This window comes from Ascaphus truei, chromosome 5 (genome assembly GCF_040206685.1).
Source record: "Ascaphus truei isolate aAscTru1 chromosome 5, aAscTru1.hap1, whole genome shotgun sequence".
NCBI classification, from domain to species: Eukaryota; Metazoa; Chordata; class Amphibia; order Anura; family Ascaphidae; genus Ascaphus; species Ascaphus truei.
In genome coordinates, this window is record NC_134487.1 from 115,459,491 (window position 1) to 115,482,687 (window position 23,197).

The window sequence follows — 23,197 nt, forward strand, 5'->3', positions numbered from 1 at the left end:
CACTTCCCTGCTTCCTTTGTTAGCTAGAAAGTCAGAAGCTAGACTCTCACTCTGAGCTGCCCATACGGAGATCCCAGTTCTGCTCTGTACTGTTCATGCCTTCTGTAGTCCCTAAGCTTGGTTTGTACATAGCATTTATGTTGAGTTGTGCTTCTTTATTTCGGCATGCCCTCCCATCCTTCCCAGCATGTCACCTCTGCACCTTCCCTCTCATTCATCTCTGGCAAAGCCTTTCCTAAATCTACCCCAAGCATTCCCTCTCACTATATAGCATTCCTACCCTGGCCAATCTCACCATAGCTTCTCCCTTGGTGTCCTTTAGAGGATTTTCTCCATTGCTGTTAATCTTCCTGATTTTAAAGTATAATGGCAAATATTTTTTGTTTCAATTTTTTTTATTGCGTATACAGTACAAGGATGTACAAATGTTTACAGTTCATTGTGCACAGGGCAGTTGAGACAGATTACAGTTAGTAGTGTGCCTCTCACAAACTTATAATTAACACTTTCCTACTTTGTATTTAAATTCTAAATAAATGTAATAGTTTGACATTTTGTACGTGAATGTTTTTCAACTGAGCCCTCGGATTCATGCATCTTGTAACAATATTGGATTCCTTGTACGAAACTTAGAATAGACAGAGATAGGAAAGAGAGAAAAAGGGGGGGAGTAGGAGGTTGGTATGGTGGGGAGGGCAAGGGGGTTGGGGGGGGCAAGGGGGGTGGAGGGTCCACTCAAGGTAGGTGAGGTAGAGGGAAGAGAAGGGGTGAGGAGAACGGGAACAGGTAGCTCAATTTCCCCCCCACCCCCCTCTAGTCCCCCCTCAACCCGCTCATTTCTAGTTTATACTTCGCGGCCTATTGCCTTTACATAATGGCAAATTTTTAATGGGATCAAAATTAATTAATGTCAGAATATTAGCCTTAGCAAATACTGTGCTAATTTTAACATATCTTAACATAGGTTAGCTTAACATTAAACCGATAACGTTGCTTAGTAAATCTGGATGATAGTATATATGGTGTACCTGCTGCAGGTGAAATCCCCCTCCCCTACAAGGTTTAAAAATATATATTTTTAATAAAATGGACTTTACATTTGATTCCTATACTTTCACACCTAGCATCATCCAATTCTTTTAGTTTGAGCACCTAAGCATCCGTAAAAGCAAGAGTTAAAATTGTTAAATTGTAAAATGGTCTACTGTATATAAATATTTGGATTATATATTGAGTACATATTGAAGATTGAGATTATTGATCCATTTGTTTACATTTTTGTCCAATTTATCTTTGGAGTTGAATAACCTTTTTAATCATTCTTTAAATATTTCTAAAGGTAAGAGGCAATAGAGTATATTGGTACCTTTTTTCGTGTGTGTGTGTGTGTGTGTGTGTGTGTGTGTGTGTGTGTGTGTGTGTGTGTGTGTGTGTGTGTGTGTGTGTGTGTGTGTGTGTGTGTGTGTGTGTGTGTGTGTGTGTGTGTACACAGTGGCGAGAAAGTTTGTTACCCTCTTAGGATTTTCAAACCTGAAATGTTATTAGATCTTTATCTAAATTCTAATAATAGATAAAGATAACCTGATCATACAAATTACACAAAAACATGATACTTTTTGCAACATTTATTTATCCACAAATTATTAAACATTCAATATCCATGTGTGAAAAAATATGTGAACCTTTAAGATTCAGTACCTGGTGGCACCACCTTGAGCAGCAATGACTTCAACTAAACATTTCCTATAACTGCTGGTCAGTCTCTCACATCAGTTTTGAGGAATGTTGGCCAATTCTTTCTTACAGAACTGCTGGAACTCAGTGATATTTGAGGGCTTCCATTGTATTGTATGTCTTTATTTATATAGTGCCATAAATGTACATAGAGCTTCACAGCAGTAATACACGTGACAATCATATAGATAACAAATAATATAAATAACATCTAAAGGGGAGACGTGCTTCAGACATAACAGTAACATTTTGGAAAGGGAGTCCCTGCTCCAAAGAGCTTACAATCTAATTGGTTGGTAGGAAGGACATATAGGGACAATAGGAGGGCATTCTGGTAAGTGCGTCTGCAAAGGGCCAAGGTTTATGTATACAGTGTAAAACTACATGGACAGCTCGTTTCAAGTCCTGCCACAACATTTCAATGGGGTGTCAGTCCAGACTTTGACTAGGCCATTCTAAAACGCAGATTTTTTGTTCTGCACCACTTCTTTTGTAGATCTGCTTGTATGTTTGTGATCATTATCTTGCTGCATAACCCACTTTCGCTACTGCTTCAGCTCACGGATGGATAGCTTGATATTATTGTTTAGAATCTTCTGCTACAATACAAAATTAATGGTTATGTTTATGATTGCATGCCGTCCAGGTCCTGAGGCAGCAAACCAGCCTCAAACCATCACACTCCCACCACCATGCTTGCCGTTTGGGATGAGGTTCTTCTGTTCAAACGGCAGTGTTTGGTTTTCGCCAAATATAACATTTCTCATTGAGGCCAAAAAGTTATACCTTTGACTTGTCTGTCCAGAGACTATTGTTCCAGAAGTATTGTGGATCATCTACAGTATGTGCTCTTTGGCGAACTTCAAATGGGCAGTAATATTCTTTTTAGAGAGTGATGGTTTCCTCCTGGTTTACACCATTCTCATTCAGTCTTTTTCTGATAGTTGAGTAATGAACACTTACATTAGCCAAGGCCAGAGTGGCCTGCAGATCCTTGGATGTTATTCTGGGGTTCTTTGTAACTTCTTGGATTATTTCTCGATTTGTTCTTGGAAAGATTTTGGTAGGATGACCGCTCCTGGTTAGAGTGACTGTGGTCGTGAACTTTCTCCATTTGTATACTATCTGTCGGACAGTGGACTGGTGGAGTCCCAAGTACTTAAAAAAGGTTTTGTAACCTTTTCTACACTGTGAGAATTAATAACTGCTTTTCTGAGGTCCTCCGAGATCATGGCATGACATGTTTCCACATACCTGTATGGGGAGACCACATTCACAAAGTTTCTGATCTTTATAAAAGGTAGGGGCTCCCAAACTCACACCTGTATATCTACCTAATTATTTAAAGACCAGATTCTAATTATTTCCTTTAATTTACCTTTGGTCATGTTCAAATTTTCCCGCGTTACGGCCCAACAAATCAGAGGGATACCGGCACCCCATAACAGGGCCTGTAACTCGGGAAGCAGGGGGTCCCCGAACCTGAAATCAATGCACTTGAGCTCCGGAGACCTCCTGCTACAATACAGTAATATTAAAATAAACCCCCCGCGATCGCCTGTCAGAGGCGTGTAGATGAGCAGGGGGTCTCGCTACGATATGGGGTGCCAGTATCGCCTATGCATTTTATTCCCATAGTCACATGACGCGGGACATTTAAATGTATAGGCGATACTAGGACCCTATTACGGGGCCTGCATCTCAGGAAGCAGGAGGTCCCCGGACCTCAAATCAACGAGGTTCTTCTCCGAGACCCCCTGGTCATCTAACCTAGTATTAAAATTTGTATTAAAACAGCTTCATTACCTTAGCTCCCAGACACTAAGGCAATGAAGGGGTTAAACCTCAAAAGCCTGTTTCTTGGAGCAGAGGGTGTGGATGAAGGATTTAGTAGTCCTAGGGTGGGTGATTAGGTCTGCCTGGAAGGTTGCGGGAGAAGTTAACCACGTCACTACCATAGCAGTGGGAACCGCTATGGTAAGGAAGGGGTTAAGCAGTCCCGCTACCCCCCGGAAGGCCTAAATATCCATCCTTGGGGGTTACTACCCCCTTCACCTAATCCCTCGTCCCCAAGAAACTAAAATAAACACAACAACCCCACTACCCACCTCATCTACCTCAAATAAACCCCCCCCCCAAACACATACAGTAATGGTCAAAATTATTATTATCCACATATGGATAATAGTGCATTTGCAAATCAAACATTAGCCAGCCAGCATAAATAAAGTAAATAAAATGTTCAACTTACCCCTGCCATCATGAAGGGTGTCCTCATCAGCATACTCCAGGTCCATGTCCTCCGTTGCCAGAAAAAAATACAATCTAATGCCCCTTAACCCCTTAATAACCTTAGCGGTTAATAACCGCTGTAGTCATTAAGGGGTTAACCCCCATCTCACGCTACCCACCCGTGAGGCCTAACCACCCACCCCAGACCCACTATACCCACCCTGTTCCCATTAATTGGCACAGTGGTATATCATACCCATATAATATCAGCATGATAAGCCACTATATCACTCAATGGTCAACCTAATCAAAATAATTAATGCCAAAAATACACAAGCACCTAAATACCCCAACAATAAAAGAACTAAATAGCCTAATGGTACACATCACAAATAATGATCTATCACCAAAATAGAAAAATTATGACAATTATGTTATTCCAAAAAAATAAACAACTATCCAAGCAAACTATGAAACAAATAAAACCACTAGCCAATAAAACAAATAATTTAACCACTAGACAAGAAAACAATGAATTAATTTAAACCACTAGCCAAAATAACAAATAATTAATTTAAAATGCTAACCAATCCTACAATGTACTAAAAACAAGCATTCATGTATTCTTGCTGGCATCGGAGGACATGAACCTGGAGTATGCAGATGAGGACGCCCTTCATGATGGCAGGGGTAAGTTGAACATTTTATTTACTTTATTAATGCTGGCTGGCTAGTGTTTAATTTTATAATGAGCAAATGCACTATTATCCATATCTGGATAATAGTCATTTTGCCCATTACTGTACTGTATGTGTTGGGGGGGGGGGAGGGAGGCGAGGGGAGGTTGTTGGGGGTAGAGGAGGTGGGTAGTAGGGTTGTTGTGTGGGGATATTTATTATGGGTAGAGGGAATGGGTGAAGGGGGTAGAGCCCCAAGGATGGATATTTAGGCCTACCGGGGGAAGCGGAAGGGTTAACCGCTAAGGTAATGAAGTTGCCTGTAAATGCATTTTTATTGCATGGGATTCATGCCGGGGGCCTTCAGTGCTGATATTAATGGGTATCAGCTCTGGAGACTCCCGGAATCAATCAGAGGGAGGAAAAACATTTTTTCTATGGCCCTCTCACCGCCTTATCGGCAGGTTCTCACCACCTTCACGCCAACTTTTCCTGGCGGGAGGATTTTCAGAGGAAATCGCCATTCTAGGACCTCGATTAGCCCTGATAAACTACACGAGGCTACAAGAATTAAACAAATGTGAAAACCTGCCGATAAGTGGCTTATCGCGGCACGCTTGGCGATTTTCTTTTATTTTTTTGAGAGAAAAAAAATGACGAAAAAGCCTTTTATCTGCCACTTACTGAATAGCAGTAGACCTTTTTTGGGAAAAATACCTTTAAGTGGCTTATCGAGGCTTATAGCATAGGCCCCTATGTTTATGGAAGAGAGAGATAAATGACCTTCAATCATTAGAAGAAATAACCAAAGGTATGGTGGCGGGAATGAAGAGTGTACCTTCAGCCGCCTTACAAGAAATGATTGTAAAATTTATACACAGAGCATATACGTACCCATGGCGAAAAAATCTATATGATACATTAATCAAAATGTTCACATGAGAGAGCAGATTTTATTCACTGTGTGTGCAAATGCCGAAAAATAAAAACATTCTGGTACAAAGTAACAGTATATATTAAAAGTGTTTTTAATATCAATGTAAGTAAAGAAGAAACAAGTCTCCTTTTTGGGGGACCTTTCTAAATATAAAGAAGAGATAAGACTATACACTCAATTCTATACTTGTACTAGCGAAGAAAGTTATAAAAAAACAATCGTTAGATAAATACCCACCTTCAATCAGGGATCTAGAAAAGGAAATATATAATTTGATAGAAGAGATTTAATATACTGTATAATGAGGATCCACTAGGTAAAAATTTGAAGAAAAATGGGCACCAATTTTAAAATGTATACCAGAGAAAATAAGGCGCATTAGCATGGGGTCAAAAGAGATATACCCGGTGGGAAAAGAGAAAAGAGAGAAGAGACAACTTGAATATACAAGTTTAAACTTGATTATATACTATTAAGACTAAAGTTTAACGAAGAGAGATAAGGGTAGCTCTCCCCCCATGTCGTCCCCCGATTCCCCTGTTATTGCTATGCCTGTGTTGAGTTATGCAACAATATATATATAACTTCACATTGGGAGGAATATTATATTTGAAAACACAGAAAATATTTTACAAAGTTGACTGCAATAGTAATACTAGAAAGGAGGTGGTTAAGAAAGGAACATGTACAAATATTGTATGTGAACTATCTACAATGTGTTGTAAGGAAAGAGAAGTGAATAAAATGTTTGAACACAGAAAAACAAAAGTTGAACAATACAAATAAAAATTAAACACATCATTATCTAATACCACAGAACCGATTTAAAAAAACATAAGATGCCACATGTTTTGCTGCTTTAAGGTCATACAGTATTTATTTTTAGTTATATGTAGGTCTTGAAAGTTTAATGGCTACGTTCTTTACAGTCCTCCATTTTTATCTCTTTATTTTTTGATGCATAAAAGTTTGATACCTTTTTTTTCGTGAAACTGGAAATCTCAACTTCTCTGTAATATAATTTACACACGCATACCATGCTGTGTGTTTAGATTACATTCCTCCATCATGTTATCTTTTAAGAAAGTTTTGACATTGGAAATTAGGTTTTCCTAATTTCTAGAATCATAGCATATTGTGGAGTTATACAGTATCTCCATATTATTTGCTATCAGCTATGATTAGGTTTCAATATTGATAGTAAGTTAATTAATAGCATGTCAGACATTAAAAAGTAGTCAATACCTGAGTAGGAGTCATCAATATTTGAATATTGGATGTGATCTTGTTTATGGATTACTCATTTCTACACGTCCGTCAAATTATAATCTTGTATTAGTTTATCAGAACATTAACATTTTCATTTTTATGATCGTTACATCTATCCAATATTTGGTCTGCCAAAGGCATTTAATCCTTTAAGAAAAATGCACCATCTTAATTATCAGACGGTTTAGTTTGAAATGTGATAGATTTATTAATTAAGGTAACTAATCCATGGAATTTATTATTGTGAGAGGAATAAATTACTGTACGTCTCTAATGCAACTTTTTTGCTGTAACTTAGTCACTTCTGCCATTTGCATCTCGTAGGCAATATCACATTGAAGATGTTTGAAATCATTTAATTTTTTAATAAGGTTTTTGCATCCACATACATTTCAAATAATATGATATAATTGTTATATTTTCATTTGTAATTAATTTGGAAAGATTGATTAAATCATGTCCGGGAGTCATGAACCGCAATGCCAGACTTTGCACCCAACCTGTCAGCATTAGTATTCAAGTCACTGTAAGATCATGCAAGATGTCCCGTATTGCAGCCTCGTGACTCCCGGCCAGTGAGTTTTGCCGTTCTTTAAAAAAAAAAAAAAAAAAAAAAAAAAAAAGACTATTTTTAACTTGGGGCAAATCACTGTACAAATGAACAGTGATATGCTGCACACCATTAGTATTACAATACAAACAGTATTACCGGTGCTGCTGGTTCAAAGGGATACCTGTCACAAATATCCAAGCTTGAACTGTGAAAAGTGCAAATCACTGTACAGCAGATAAAAAAATCATCTCAGAAAGGTCTGCAACCCTGCATTTCCCCATTACCTCTAGGTTACGGGCCCAGTGAGTACACGCGAGCAATGGAGCACCAGGTGGCGCTCGTGGCCTTCAGCCGAAGGATCTGTGGACTTCAGATCACTCGCGACGGGGAGGCTAGGTGGTGGCGTGGATAATGACATCACACGGCTGGTGCAGCCTCATTGGCTGAACAGCTGCCGTGACGTGGCCATCGCTCAGCTACCGCACTAAAAGTCACATTTTTTGACTTTTCAAAATGTAGTAGCGCCACTCGCGCTTGAACATGTGCGCGTACGCACTGACTGAGGCCGGCCCCATAGATGGCCGTATCTTGTTCGTGCCACAATCACTTTTTTTTTTTTTACTTCATATCCATTTTAACATGGACTCCTAGAAGCTTATGCCTGCCATATTACAATGCTTTTCAGCACAGCCTGGGTTAAAGAAGTGCATAGCCAGTAAACCTACCCACAGACAGACTGTTTTGACTGTGTGAGGCTAGATTATACTGGCTTTGCAATGTGAAGTTGGGATAGATTTCAACCACACATGATATAAGTTATGGTGGGTAAAAAAGTGACAAAACCCTCCCCCTTACAGTGTGCACCAAATAAAAATATCACTTGTGAGCACATTCACGTCTCAGATCACTAAAAAATTGCAACTACTGTAGCAATATTTTCTCAATTGGACATTAGGCCTTCATAAAAAAAAATCAGTACATTTTGTCCTAATAAAAAGCAGTTTGTATATTCCTAGACATGTTGGCTTTTTCTGGGAATTCAGCTTTTAGGTCTAAAGCTTTTAACTATGTCCCAACACCTTTGCTGCTCGAGGGACCAGCAACATATTCATAGTAGCATGTGTCTTCAAATATTAAAGTAACCTAAAAATGGTAAAGAATGTGTCATGTACCTATGTGGTTTTAGAGTCTTTCAAATAGAATATAATGTTGCTGATTGAAGCCGAGATGTATGCAGCAAGAGATTAACAGAATAAATCTTGGGTCACATGCAGCAGCATAAATAATGCAATAAAGCTGCTTTAAATTGCAAAGCACTGAGATCCTCTGAGCAGTTTCCTGATCCTGTAATTATGCACCTTAGGATAATATTATATGACAATTTCTTACCTAGTAAAGATCGAGTAACAAGCAAACATATGTCTTCCCTTTTCATTCTTTTCTGGTGGCACTAAGTAACACAGCAGCACACCCATGTTGAATAACTAAAATCTATGTAGTAGCGGAACTCATTTTTATGAGCATGAACGTTATAATAATATTTATCACACATGTGGGCACTGAAAATCTTTTTAAGCTATTACTGTGTGGGGCTCAGCAAACATTTGCAAGTGTGTGTTTTACTTATTGTTGTTTGTTAAGCACTGAATGTCAATAAACAGTTCATTAAAACGTATAAGGAGCGAGTACAGTATTTAGCAATGCAAAACATTCTGGTTCAACAGATGGAAAAAAAAATATTTGCATATAGCGGTCCTATCTAATACTGTAGATAGCAGTTGGTGGGAAAACCATAGCAACATATTAAAATGGTAAGATAATGTAAGGAATGACAGACATTTTAATATGTCCTTAATATTTTCTATTAAGTTAAGCTTTAATCATTACAATACCATGATGATGGTTAAATAATTGTCTTGTTTTGCTTGGCCTGTTCAAAATATAATTTCAGGCTTTCCCAGGACATTCACACATAAATGTTTATTAGCATGATTCTATTTCGGTCACATTCCTAAGTATATCAGAAATGATATGATCATTTTGTTTTTATCTCTCTAAAGTTTATTTACACTTTTCTTCTATTTTACTGTATAAGAGAATGCGTCAGGTCACTAAGAGTGCAATTCCCCGATTATTAACAAACAATGAATGGTCAATGAAATAAAGTGTGGCTAGGAAAGTGGATCTACAGTATTACCATAGTTCGAAAGCAACATACTGTATTGCCGCAGAAGAGTTATTAGAGGTAACGTCGAGTTTGCATACCCTCATTTGAGTCAAAGCAAGCATGAAATCCCTGTTAATTGTACTGCATATTTAGCTTCTTAGTAAATACTGGAGAAACATTTTTATTGGATATAGTATGGTCATTATCAATTGCAATATACATCACGGCAAATAAAAATATCACTTGTGAGCACATTAACATGTCTCAGACAGGTTCTGCAACCCTGCTTTTCACCATTATTTCTTAGCATACAGTGCTTCCACTGTAGCCAGAGATTCTCTGCTTCTTGTCCATTATAACATGGATCCCTTTTCTACCTGCCATAACTATATAATGTGTGGGTTATACATCTCATAATATACAAAATAATAAGCATACAAAAGAAAGATCAGGACGTTGTGTTTAAATATAGATGGTTCGGCGGCTCAGGGGGAAATGTGAGCAAATAGTGTACATAATAAAAAACAATAGAAGATTTATGTAATAGCCTTAAACAGGTTGTAGGGCTGTTACAGGAAAGTACTTAAAATAGCTTGGGAACGGCAAAAAGGTATCCTAAATATGAAAATAATTGTGTCAGATTACAAAATAAACAGAAAAAAATACCAGCCAGAGAGATCTCCCCACAGAAGGAGAGTAGGACAGAAAGCCCCAATTGTATGTACTCCATATCTATCAGTGGAGTGTGTGGTGGGTTCAGGAAAATCATAAATGAACATAGAGCTTTAACTAGTAGTACAAGGTAGTACTGAGAGGCAATGTGAGAACTAAGTTTGGATGTGAGATAATTGCCTAAATACAGTCCCCTAAATATGTGCATGTGGTAGGAAATATAGGAAGGAAATGATCCAAATACCACAGGACTTGAGACTTTTAAGATCCCCATCGTTCATATGTCAGGTTAAGGTGGTCTCCATTTGGTTTCTCACTGACTCTATGTGTTCTAAAACCCGATGTCTAAGTTGGTGGAAGTTTTTGCCCACATACTTCATGCTGCTGGCACATGTGGCCATGTAGCTGATGCTCGTGGTCTGACAATTTATAAAGTGACACATTGTTACAAATTGTTTTTAAAAGTAGTTTGGAAGAGCAAGCTCTGCATTTGCCACACCTCAAAAAAATGCAGAGTTCTTTCAGGAGCCAGGTTTCATTTGTGAGATTAGAGAGATGGCTGTGAATGAGGTGATATTTTAGATTGCAGGCTCTCCTGCTCACCAAAGTTTCCATTCGCTTCAGGACCGGTCTTAAATCGTCATCCTCGAGGATAAGATGCTAGTGTTTTATGAGAGTGGAGTTTTATTAGCTCCATTTATTGTTGTATGTTTCAACAAATTTAATCATCTTAGGTGCACAATACAGAGTTTCTTTGGGGGCTAAGAAATCGCTATGTTTAGTAGATTTGGAATTATTGAAGGCCTTTTTGAGGCAAGTTTTACTATAGCCTCTTTCTAAAAGAATGAATCGTCACTGCAGAGGCCTGCTTTGTAAACCCACTGTCAGGGAACAATTTCTTATAATCTGTAAAAACTGTCCATCTGGTATATTTTGTACTAGGGCATCGGCTTTTAGGAGATTATTTGTAGTCACCAGATTTGACCATCTATAAAGATCAAGATGTCAATCTAGGAAGTTTAATGAGTCTGTTTTGATTTCACTGGTCAGTTTAAGATAAGTCATTGGTCTTTAGTAGAGTAAACTACAGGAGAACAGTTTTGAGTGCTCGCCACAGGATGAGAATATCATCTATGTAACGACACCAAAGTTTTATGTACTGGGTATATTCAGCCATCGTGTCACTAAAAGACTACAATCTCTTTCGACCATCCAAGGTACAAGTTCACATAGGTGGGTGCACATGTGGTGCCTATTGCAGTACCTTGGAACTAGTGGTGGATATGGTTATTGAAGAGTAGTTTTGTAACAATACAACATTGTCATTTTATAACAAAAGCACTGTGTATTCCAATGTGTTCCCTTCATATTTAAGGAATGCGACGCTGCCCTCATAGCAGCTATGTGTGGAATGCTGGTGTAGAGAACCTCCACATCGAGGCCCACCAAGAATGTCCGATTGTCAATGGAGACTCCATCTAGGCTCCTAATGACATTCTTGGTGTTCTGTAGGTACTGTATGAGAAGAGTTTTCACGAAATGTCTAAATCTTATCTGTAGATGCAATTTTGTTTCTAGCTTGCTTCTAGAGTGTTAAATGGTGTATTTTTCACCTCCATTCTCATTTTGCTTATATAAAATATATGTTCGTTTCCTTGACCCATTCGAAACAGTTATATTGAGCAGCTGGTGGAAAAAAGGACATTGAGAAAGCTTACGCGAAACATATGACGAGTTCTCCGCTGCCGTCACTCCATCAGCGTTCTTCATCCATTCGGGACCCGTACAGCTACTCTCGGCTCTCTGAAGCTCCAAGTGGTGCACAGCGCCTATGCATTGCTATTGCACTGTTCCGAGACAGTCCTGTGTCTCTAATGTAAACTTAGCTTTACCCAGAAATACAGTACCTTGATAGTCACAGCTTGTAAGGAAGCTTCAATAGACATGTATGCAGATGACACAATCTTATATGCACACAGCCATAGACTCTCCGACCTTGAACACGTACTTCAGTCTGACTTTTTGAGACTCGAAAACTGGATTTCCCAAAACAAACTGTTTTTAAACACTGACAAGACTATAACAATGGTATTTGGGACCAAGACTAAATTTGTAAAGCTTCCAGCGACTGAGCTCCTGATTAGAACCAACACTAACACCACCCTAACTCCTGTTACTAGTTTTAAATACCTGGGCATGTGGTTGGACTCCCACTTAACATTCGGAATGCACATTGATACCCTGACAACCAAGACCTATGCCAAACTAGGGGTACTTTACAGGAACAAATCCTCCCTAAGTCTCCTGGTCAGAAAGCGTATCGCATAGCAGATGTTAATGCCAATTATTGACTATGGAGACATAGTATATGGCTCGGCACCTCAAACCCACCTTAGCAAACTTGACACTCTCTACAATTCAATTTGTCATTTTGTTCTCCAATGCAACTATAATACACATCACTGCGAAATGCTCAAAGAACTAGATTGGTCATCACTCGAGTCTAGGCGCAAAGTTCACTTTTCCTGTCATGCCTTCAAATTCTTTATGGGCAAGCTACCCAGCTACCTGAACAAGCTCCTCACCCCTACCACATGCAGCACCTATCAACTGAGATCAGACTCCAAAAGACTGTTCTGTTAAGACTGTTAAGGGCCTCCCTTCTCTCCCAATTTTTGTCCGCTCCAGTTTATCCTCATCATAGTGTACTGAGCAGTGCAGACAGCATTAGACAGTGAATTGATTGGGGCACAGCAGTACAAGAGTTGGTCTCATTAGCTCCACTGCACAGCTCCCTCTATTCTTGACATTACTATTCAGAGGTAAGCACTGTGCTGTGAGATTCTTTGAGGGATTTATATTATGTTTTAATTCACTGTTATTCATCTGGACTTATTTAGTGTTTGCTGCTAGTCCCCCATTTATTTTAGACTTATTTATTAAAACTTGATTTTATCATCAACCAGCTATATTTCCTACCACATGTTCATATTTATGGGACTGTATTTAGGTAGTTATTCTGTCACATCCAAACGTGGGCATCTCACATTGCCTTTCAGTACTACCTTGTATAGTACTACTAGTTGAAGCTCTATGTTCATTGATGGTTTTCCTGAATAGTTAAACCCACCACACTCCACTTGTCGATATGGAGTACATACAATTGGGGGATTTTCTTGCTTACGCACCTTCTGTGGGGAGATTTCTCTAGTTGGGATTTTTGTTCTATGCTTCTCCTAGTGCACCTGTCGACCTATTCGAGGTTTGAGCTTCTATCCACTATTTGCTGTGAGATTGAAAAATGGACCAAGTGGTTATTTTCTGCTGTGGGTTTCTTTGTTTCCATATGGTTCGAGCACCATAGAGAAGCTTTCAGGAAATCAATAATTAGCTATAAACTTCCAATAATTAAACACTTACGGGTAGTTTATTAGTGATTGTCTTTCCGTGAAGCCTCTCTAAGTGCATACATTTTTTTTAAAATGTATCTTCCTTGAATGTTCAGATATGAAGCAAATTACATTTGGATAGTTCATACATATGGGCCCATTCATTAAACTCCACTAAGTGCATTTTCGTGTGCAAATAGACATTGTCGCTTAAATTAACATCTTACCATATTCATTAATGCCCTTATTGCATATCCAAACTGTGCGATAACTGTTATTTTTTTTCTTTTACACAATTTTGTTTTGGTTGTGTAATTTGTGGATTTTCTATGCAAAAATGTAATTTATAAAGGCCATTCATTAAACAGTGATGCTGCAGATTGCCCTAAAAACAACCGTCAAACATCTTGCCTCCCTCAGGTATGTGAAATAAGCTTACTGCTGTAGAGAAGGGGTGAGCTACCTGTGAGCACACCTGGAAAATATGCTAATTAAATGATTTTACATATTTAAACAAGCATATTTTCTCGTGAAAGTTTTGAAATACTAACTCCTTGGTACCATAGTAGTCATGAAGGAATCCATTGTTATGCATAACCCCAATGTAATTGCAGTTAATTTATTTACAATTTAATATATATCATAAATGGGGTTATATCTAACATAATATCCTACAGGTAAAGTCACTTTTGGTCTAAGTAAAATAAACAATTTCTCAAATAAGATCATTTCTTACCAATTTTTTTTTTGTCTGTTGGTTTGTATAGAACAGAAAAGAAGTAGCTTAATAATGAAAAAAAAAAAAAACTTTCTCTGCGGTTCCACGCATACTCATGAAAATCTATCTTGATCTTTAAGACCAGAGGTCCCCAAAATTAAAGTAAATAAGGCACCTGGCTCCGATGGCATACATCCAAGATTTCTCAAGGAGTTAAGCTCAGAAATAGCAAAACTATTATATTTAATATTCAAGGACTCCATTTCCACAGGCTCAGTACCACAAGATTGGCGTAAAGCAGACCTGTAAGCCTGACTTCAATAGTAGGGAAACTACTTGAAGGTTTAATACGGGATAATATTCAGGAATACCTAATGGAAAACAAAATTATTAGTAATAGTCAGCATGGATTTATGAAGGATAGATGTTGCCAAACTAACCTTCTTTGTTTCTTTGAGGAGGTAAGTAGGAAATTAGACCAGGGTAATGCAGTTTATGTGGTCTACTTAGATTTTGCAAAGGCTTTTGATACGGTTTCACACAAGAGGTTGGTGTACAAAATAAAGAAAGTTGGACTCAGTAATAATATATGCACCTGGATTGAAAATTGGTTAAAGGACAGACAACAGAGGGTTGTCATAAATGGAACTTTTTCAGGTTGGGCTAAAGTCGTGCGTGGAGTACCTCAGGGATCGGTACTGGGACCCCTGCTTTTTAACTTGTTTATTGATGACCTTGAGGTTGGAATCGAGAGCAAAGTCTCCATCTTTGCTGATGATACTAATTGTGTGAGGTAATAGAATCAGAGCAGGATGTAATTTCTCTTCAGAAGAACTTGGAGAGACTGGAAACGTGGGCAGGTAAATGGCAGATGAGGTTTAATACAGATAAATGTAAGGTTATGCATTTGGGATGCAAGAATGAAAAGTCGACTTACAAATTAAATGGAGATATATTGGGGGAATCCTTGATGGAGAAGGATTTAGGAGTGTTTGTAGACAGCAGCCTTAGCAATAGTGCTCAATGTCATGCAGTAGCTGCAAAGGCAAACAAGATCTTATCTTGCATCAAACGGGCAATGGGTGGAAGGGAAGTAAACATAATTATGCCCCTTTACAAAGCATTAGTAAGACCACACCTTGAATATGGAGTACAATTTTGGGCACCAATCCTAAGAAAAGACATTATGGAACCAGAGAGAGTGCAGAGTAGAGCCACCAAATTAATAAAGGGGATGGACATTCTAACTTATGAGGAGAGGCTAGCTAAATTAGATTTATTTACATTAGAAAAGAGGCGTCTAAGAGGGGATATGATAACTATATACAAATATATTTAGGGACAATACAAGGAGCTTTCAAAAGAACTATTCATCCCACGGGCAGTCCAAAGACTCGGGGCCATCCCTTAAGGTTGGAGGAAAGGAAATTTCACCAGCAACAAAGGAAAGGGTTCTTTACAGTAAGGGCAGTTAAAATGTGGAATTCATTACCCATGGAGACTGGGATGGCAGATACAATAGATTTGTTCAAAAAAAGGTTGGACATCTTTTTAGATGGGAAAGGTATACAGGAATATACCAGATAAGTATACATGGGAAGGATGTTGATCCAGGGATTAATCCGATTGCCAATTCTTGGAGTCAGGAAGGAATTAATTTTTCCCCTTAATGGGGTGTTTTGTTTGCCTTCCTCTGGATCAATAAGTAAGTATAGATATAGGATAAAGTATCTGTTGTCTAAATTTAGCATAGGTTGAACCTGATGGACCTACGTCTTTTTTCAACCTCATCTACTATGCAACTATGTAACTCCAGTCCTCAAGGACCACTAACAGTGCAGGTTTTACGGATACCCCTGCTAGAGCACAGGTGGTTCAGTCAAAATGATTGGGCCACCTGTGCTAATGAGAGGCTATCCTTACCTGTACTGTTAGCGGTCCTTGAGGAATGGAGTTTGGGACCTCTGTTTTAGACCACAAAGAAGAACTTTGAATGTAGAAGACTGAAGAGAATGTAGGAAATCAAGGACAGGCTTCCCTTGATAGAACTAAGAATTATGTAGAGTAGAGAAAAACGTGTATTTAAAACGAAATAAATATTCCTGCAAATGTAGAGAAAAGTTTACAGTTTAGCATGAATAAAAAAAAAAAAACTTTTAATCACAAATTTGACATATAATTCAATTCACCTCTAAAATAAAATCATAAAAGAAAAAAGTCTATTAAAACAACTCATCTGGATTCTGAGTAGACGTTCAATTAAACACAACAACTTCTCACAATGTATTTGTTATCATTGCTTTAATAAAAAGGTTGATCGCTGTCTGTATGTCAAATAAAACAAACTTGTCTACAAAAAGGAAATCCTACAAAATCGTCATAATTTATACAAATAGTATTTTAATCTAAAAATAAAATAAAAATTGATTTAGTAAACCTGGCTGCTGCTGTCTGCAATCATCAATTATAAATCCCTGAGCATAGGCATATATTTCAATACATTGTTTTGCACACATTACAATAAAGCCCAACCCCTCTGTGTAAATCCCGCCATGGATACTTGCTACATGAAGGGCCGGAAATGCCTTGCAAAGAATACCATTAATTTTCAGCCAATCATCTCTATGATCAATAGTGCAAAGTAAGCCACTGCAGCTCTGTGAATATGGGGGTTTAATGGTAGTGTAGGCAAATACGAGAGCACAGCAGTTTGCCTAACACAGGCTGTTGTTAGCTGTGCCTTGTATGAGCTGCACAGTTTGTTAAAAATACAAAGCATTGCAGGCTGTTCTGGCAATGAGGAGGTTACATTTGTATTCCTTCATATTTTTTAAGAAATAGGAATTACGACTGCTGAATAATTATACACGGTATGATTCCAGTTCAATTTAAAATTATATTACAGAATTAAAACAAAATGGGTAATGAGCACATTGATTAAGAAACTACTGTTAATGCTTTATGATGATTCAAATAAATATGTATAATATTCTTCGCAATCATTAATAATTATTTTAGGTTTTTTTTTTTAGACGCAACTACTGCCATAAAAATATGAAATAAATGTACAAATTACTACAATAGATGTTGAGTAAGGAAAAACAGTCATAAAAAAGTTAAATAACATGACTAATAACTATGTATGGGGAATTTTACTATACATACAGTATATATTCATGTTAGAAGATCTGAGCCGTTTTGTCTAACTTATTGTATGATACATTTGGGTGGCATTGTAGTCCAGATAGAAGAAGCAAGTTCTTAGGTCCTGAGATTTTTATATTCTTAGACAAAAAATGAGACCAAACATGTATTACTCTGTCCACTCTAATATATAAGTACTTTGTTAATTAAGTCTCTTGTACTTGATGCAAAGCTGCTAAAAAAAAAATTTGGCTTACAAAAACTCATATCACAGATGTTTGTTTTTTCTTAAGCATAAAAAAAATAGATACTGAAATTTCAACATCCCATTATACAGTAATGCCTCTCTTATTCTTCCTATTGCTCAATTAGGGCAACATAGATGCAAATTGTTTTTATACATAGACATTAAAAAATAATGATTAAAATACATTTCCGTAACAATGTTAAATGTGCTTTAATACAGTACATAAAGATTTACTGTAGAAAGACTATGGCGATAAATTTCATGTCAACAATGCAGATTTTAGAGTTTGATTCTTAGCCCTCAGAGACTACAGTATATATAACTTTTAGTTCTAAAATATTCTAATTAGCTTAAGAAACAGACTTTAAACTGCTTACTAGTGCAAATTTATGTTAAGAACAACCACATATATAAATGCAAAAATGACAACAAAAAGTGTTGAGTCCTGCATGGCATAGCCATTCCCTAATTAAATGAATAAAATAATATCTAGGAGTACTATAAACATTTAGTTTTCATTTTTTTTTAAACTGCCCAAAATAAAATGATCTGCAGTACTGGCTCTAAAGATCACAGTGATAAAATAACGTAGTGTAAATGAAATGGTATACAGTAGGAAGCCTAGAGCTTTGCAAGCAGAGCAAGCATGGGGTGAAATAATTCCGAAGATTACTTGGAAACTGAAGGTAAATGTTGATCTGGCTGCATAGCATACATGTATTATTTAATACAAATTAGTAAGATTTATAAAGGGAAACAAACAAACACAAACACTTTAGTTGTTCGTAAAACAGTTGGCAGGTTGCTTTGAGTACTTTGTTTTGTTTGGAGCTGCTTATTGGATTTCCTTCAAGCTGTAAAGAGTTTCTAAACCAATGGTTCTCAACCTATTTAGAGCATGGGCACCACTGAATTTTTTATTTTTATTTTAACATTTCAGGGCACCCGAGCTTCAGACCTCATTCATCTTCTCACAAGTACACAGCAAGCACACTCGCCCGCCCTCTTCTTACACTCCACATTCACCCTTTTACTCAACACACGTCACATTTACCCTCCTTCTCACACAGCACACCCGTTCTCTTTCTTAATAATAAATACCCCTTTCACCCCCCCTGCCCCTTCTCTTACTTACACCACATACATATACCTTCCCTCTCCCTACAAAAAGCAGTAGCTTCCCCCACTCTCCCCACACAAAGCCCTCACTTATTTCCACTCAAACATGTCAGCTACTCAGCGGACACATCCTGCGCTGTCTGGAGATGGAGGCTTCTCAATCTCCTCTGTGCTGGGCTGAGGGAGGAGAGGTGGGTCGCAGACTTTGTGTTTCCAGGCTGTGTGGCAGGTGCCTGCTGAGCAGCCAGCTGCATTTTCTCCCCTGGGGGGCTGCGGCACCTTGGTTGAGAAACACTGTTCTAAACTCAGAACACTGAAGAGCATTTGCAATAAGAGGCAACACAGCAATGGAACTGTACCGCACATAAGTGAAAGTATAAACAAGAGTCCTGGAAGAATAACGTAAAACACCTTTGAGCAAGTTTCTTAGCAGCCTTGGTTGATGCATGTACTGTATGTATCCCTTGCACCCTATGTTAAAACTAAGTGCAATTACTTCCTTTTCATTGTGATACAGTGCAGTGATCCCCTATGACATTATTCAACATCAACTTTACTGATATGGAGACCGCTTTCTCTTGTAGAGGCTCTATTATACTGCATATATTCAATGGAAGCCACTAGATTTGAATTCTATTATACCAGCTTCCATTAAATGCAGCGTAAACACATGTTTTCTCTTTTTATCAAGGATGATGTTAAAAAGCAAAATTACAAATTAAAATATCTTTTTTGTGAAATTTAAAGCAGCAGTTCCTCTGGATATATTTTTTTAACCAACCATTTTTTTTACCAGGCTAGCACGGGTCCTCGGAGCATAAAAGTATTCATTTCAGCAGCAGTAACCCCCTAGCTCCCGGAATACTAACTGTTATAACAAGTGCGTACATGTCCCCAACTGGGGAGACAAAATGACAGTTTCAGTCTGCGTATACTGTATGTGGGACAATAGCAAGTTGCAACATCATCCTTTGCAGCTTCTTAATGAGGCAGGGAATTTAAGTACCAGCGAGAACTTTCACTACTTTTACATGTATTTATGTTGGAAACCAGAGGCCCCCGGACCTGAAGCATTTTAATTTCAGCTCCTGCTTCCCATCCTGAGAAAACAAAAGGAGGCCAAGGAGGGAACTGCTGCTTTAAAGCATCAAACCCCATGTCCTGGTGAAGAAGCCTTGTTATGTCTGTGCTACCTTTATAGCAGGGAGGGCTACAAATGCTGCCCTAATATGCCAATACATTTTCTTTAAATATTGATTTATGTTAGAAATGCCTCCCTTATTCATCACCCGAAAGTTTTTGGGCAACTCACAGTCCTGATCGGTAAAACTTGCAGCCTGCTTTCTTAGCTCAGAGCACACATCAGTATGTCATGTTAACTGCTATAGTTGTTATTCTGCTTTTTTCAGTTAGACATTCTGCTCTAAATTTGCAAGACTATTAACAATATCCTTAAGTATGATAAAAATTATATTATAAAATGATAGACAAGATGGGATACTATGCGGGATACCACAGCGACAATGACGATGGAAGTATTATCGCATGGGAGCTTCTGTTCAATAGTGCCACGATCAGCACCATCACAGTTTGCTGAATAACACTATACTGTGGCTTTAAAAAATAAAAATAAAGCTGTATATGTTATGTAGGACTGCACATTTATGCATGTCAATTTAATAACCTCTTATTACTTATTGTTTAATATCACTATCTATTTTTTAAATGCCATCAGGTAATTTGCACTGGCCTTAAACTAAATGAAAACCATTTAAGCATAATTACAGTAGTATACAGTGCCATTTTAACAAATTCAATCATTAATGAAATTAGTATATTAACTCTGAAATATATGATCGGCCTAGGTAATACGTTAAATTAATTAGTTTTAGTGATAGTTAAGAGGTTGTGTCCACTAGTATGCCTTCTTTTACAGCTTTAGAGACTCATATCTGTCAGGGCCTATTCAACAAATATGTACAACCAGTATGTAGTGATGTATGCAGACAGATTCTTTCTTTAAGTGCCTTTCTTTATCTGGGCTAATGCAAGCACTTCCTAATCCTTGTGGAGAGTTCATATCCCCTTTATCATTTCCCTTTTTAAGATGGCATAACTACTGTGCCAAAAAGCAGAACACTCTCTTAGCAGCAATTATACTCTCCAAACACTTGCAGGAAAGTCAACTTAATGCTGTTAACATTCAGCTTCCCGCATGTCCAATTTCAGAATTTGACTGCTGGTCAAAGGTCTCGCGTCCTTTAATGTCACGTTTTCGAAGTCTTTAAGCCTTGCTTTTCCATGATATTCCACAATTTGCGAAGGTTTGACTGCGTGATTACATCATCTGGTTTAAACTGAAGAGCTCTGAGGTAGTTAGCTTCTGCCTCTCCTAATTTGCCGTTGAGGTGAAGAATGGCTCCAAGATTCATCAAGGCAGCAGGGTACTGGCAAAAGAAAACAAAAATTAGAAAAATAAATTAGTGGGCAGATTAAGTTATTCCCCCACCAGACCACAACTTTCAGCAATGTAGGTAAATTATGTATTTATGCCTCAAATAGGATATATATGGAAACAATTTACCAATTCAAGTAAATGGAAAATGATAACAAGGAAATTATTTCAAAGGCACTGCTAGCTGTATCTTTTAATATGTTTGTAGCATACCATGTCCACATGAATCAAAAGGTCCTTAATAACGCAACACAGAACACGCAATATTTTGAAAATATTTTCAAAGGAAACACTAACCAGTCAACTTTAAGCTTCAACCCTAACAGCATATTTAAAGCAGAGATTCTGTTCAATCAATTTGGCTCCTTAGGAGGTATTATCTCATTGCATACCCAACAGCTATAATCCTTATCATCATTATTGTTACATGTAATTTCTGAAAGTATTACACATGGCCAAAAGGCTCTTAAATACAAGCTTGAACTTGCTTTCATCAAACATATTGATTTTAACCTCTTGCCAAAGAACACTCTGTCTTCTGATGATAGGGTTAACAGGAAAAACACCTCTACTGTCTATCTTTTAAACATTTACAATAAGCCAGGGAGTATTGATTTGATGGTTTGTGAAATGAATTAAATATTTGTATCCTCTTCGCATGGAAGGCACTGAATTAATCATTATCTTACAATAGACTACTCAAAGACAATAATTGTTTCGTAGAAGTCACCAATACTCATTTTTTCATCCCAATGACATTACTTTGCAGTAGTTTTCTGTTTTGTACACACATTGATGAAAACTAATTTTTGAAAACTCATTAAATAGACACCATAGGAACTAATTAAGATCTCATCCTTGATCATTAAAGCTTTGGAATCATTACAACAATCCATCTGGGGAGGAGTGGCTCAGTGAGTAAAGACACTGGCACTGAGAATGAAGCAGGGGAGCCTCGTTCAATTCCCAGTGCCGGCTCTTTGAGACCGTGGGTAAGTCACTTTATCTCCCTGTGCCACAGGCACCAAAAACATAGATTGTAAGCTCCACGGGACCTGTGCCTGCAAAATGTCTCTGCAAAATGTCTCTGTAAAACGCTACGTAAAACTAGCAGTGCTATACAAGAACATGCTATTATTATTATTATCTCTATCATATTTCTTGTGGTACAGTATGCCTCTTTCTTAACATGCCTCTTTCAAAAAAAGTATGTGTGTTCTGTATGTTATAATTTTTTACTGATTTCAAATAAGAATTTGAAAAATAAATAGATTCCATAACATACAGCCTCCTAGGAAAATGAAAGGCAATAATGTAATGTGTGACCCACATATAGTCATAATGCATTCTCCCCATGTCAAATATACATGTAGATACAAATATAGAAATTGGAACAATTGTACTCACTGGAAAAATCACAACACTAAACATACCTGAATATATAAAATATATAATATATTGGAAACATTTCATAATGCAGGTAAATCCACAATAGTGGTAATGTAATAAAAATATATCCAATATATACTAAACACGCATAGAGACAATGATAAAAAACCCTCAAATACATGACATACAGTAAACAAGTGTATATTCACTTGGTGGACAATGTTTCAGGCAGAAAGCACCCTTTCTCAAATCTTTTTAGTATTTTGATTATTATAGAGGCTACAATTGTCCCAATTGCTATTTTTTTAATCTTCAATTAAGACCTTGCGATCAACTGTTGGCCAAGTGTGGTAATAATCATGAACACATACTTATAGTTTTTTGGAAGATAAACTTCCTAAAAGACTTGCAATATTTCTTTAAATCAATTTGTAAATACTCTATTTAAAAGAAGCAAAACACACACAGAGTCTCTCTTTGCAGGCCAGCTATCAG

General features: G+C 37.5%; 1 protein-coding gene across 1 annotated transcript in view; it reads right to left on the reverse strand.

Annotated features, from left to right (window-relative positions):
* Positions 1-16,630: 16,630 nt before the first annotated feature.
* TMTC2 (transmembrane O-mannosyltransferase targeting cadherins 2) overlaps positions 16,631-23,197 on the reverse strand; it is a 374,233-nt gene continuing 367,666 nt past the window's right edge. The window contains exon 12 of the mRNA XM_075600493.1: positions 16,631-21,305. Coding sequence (XP_075456608.1) covers positions 21,126-21,305 — 180 coding nt within the window. The 3' untranslated portion in view covers positions 16,631-21,125. The remainder of the gene's footprint in view (positions 21,306-23,197) is intronic.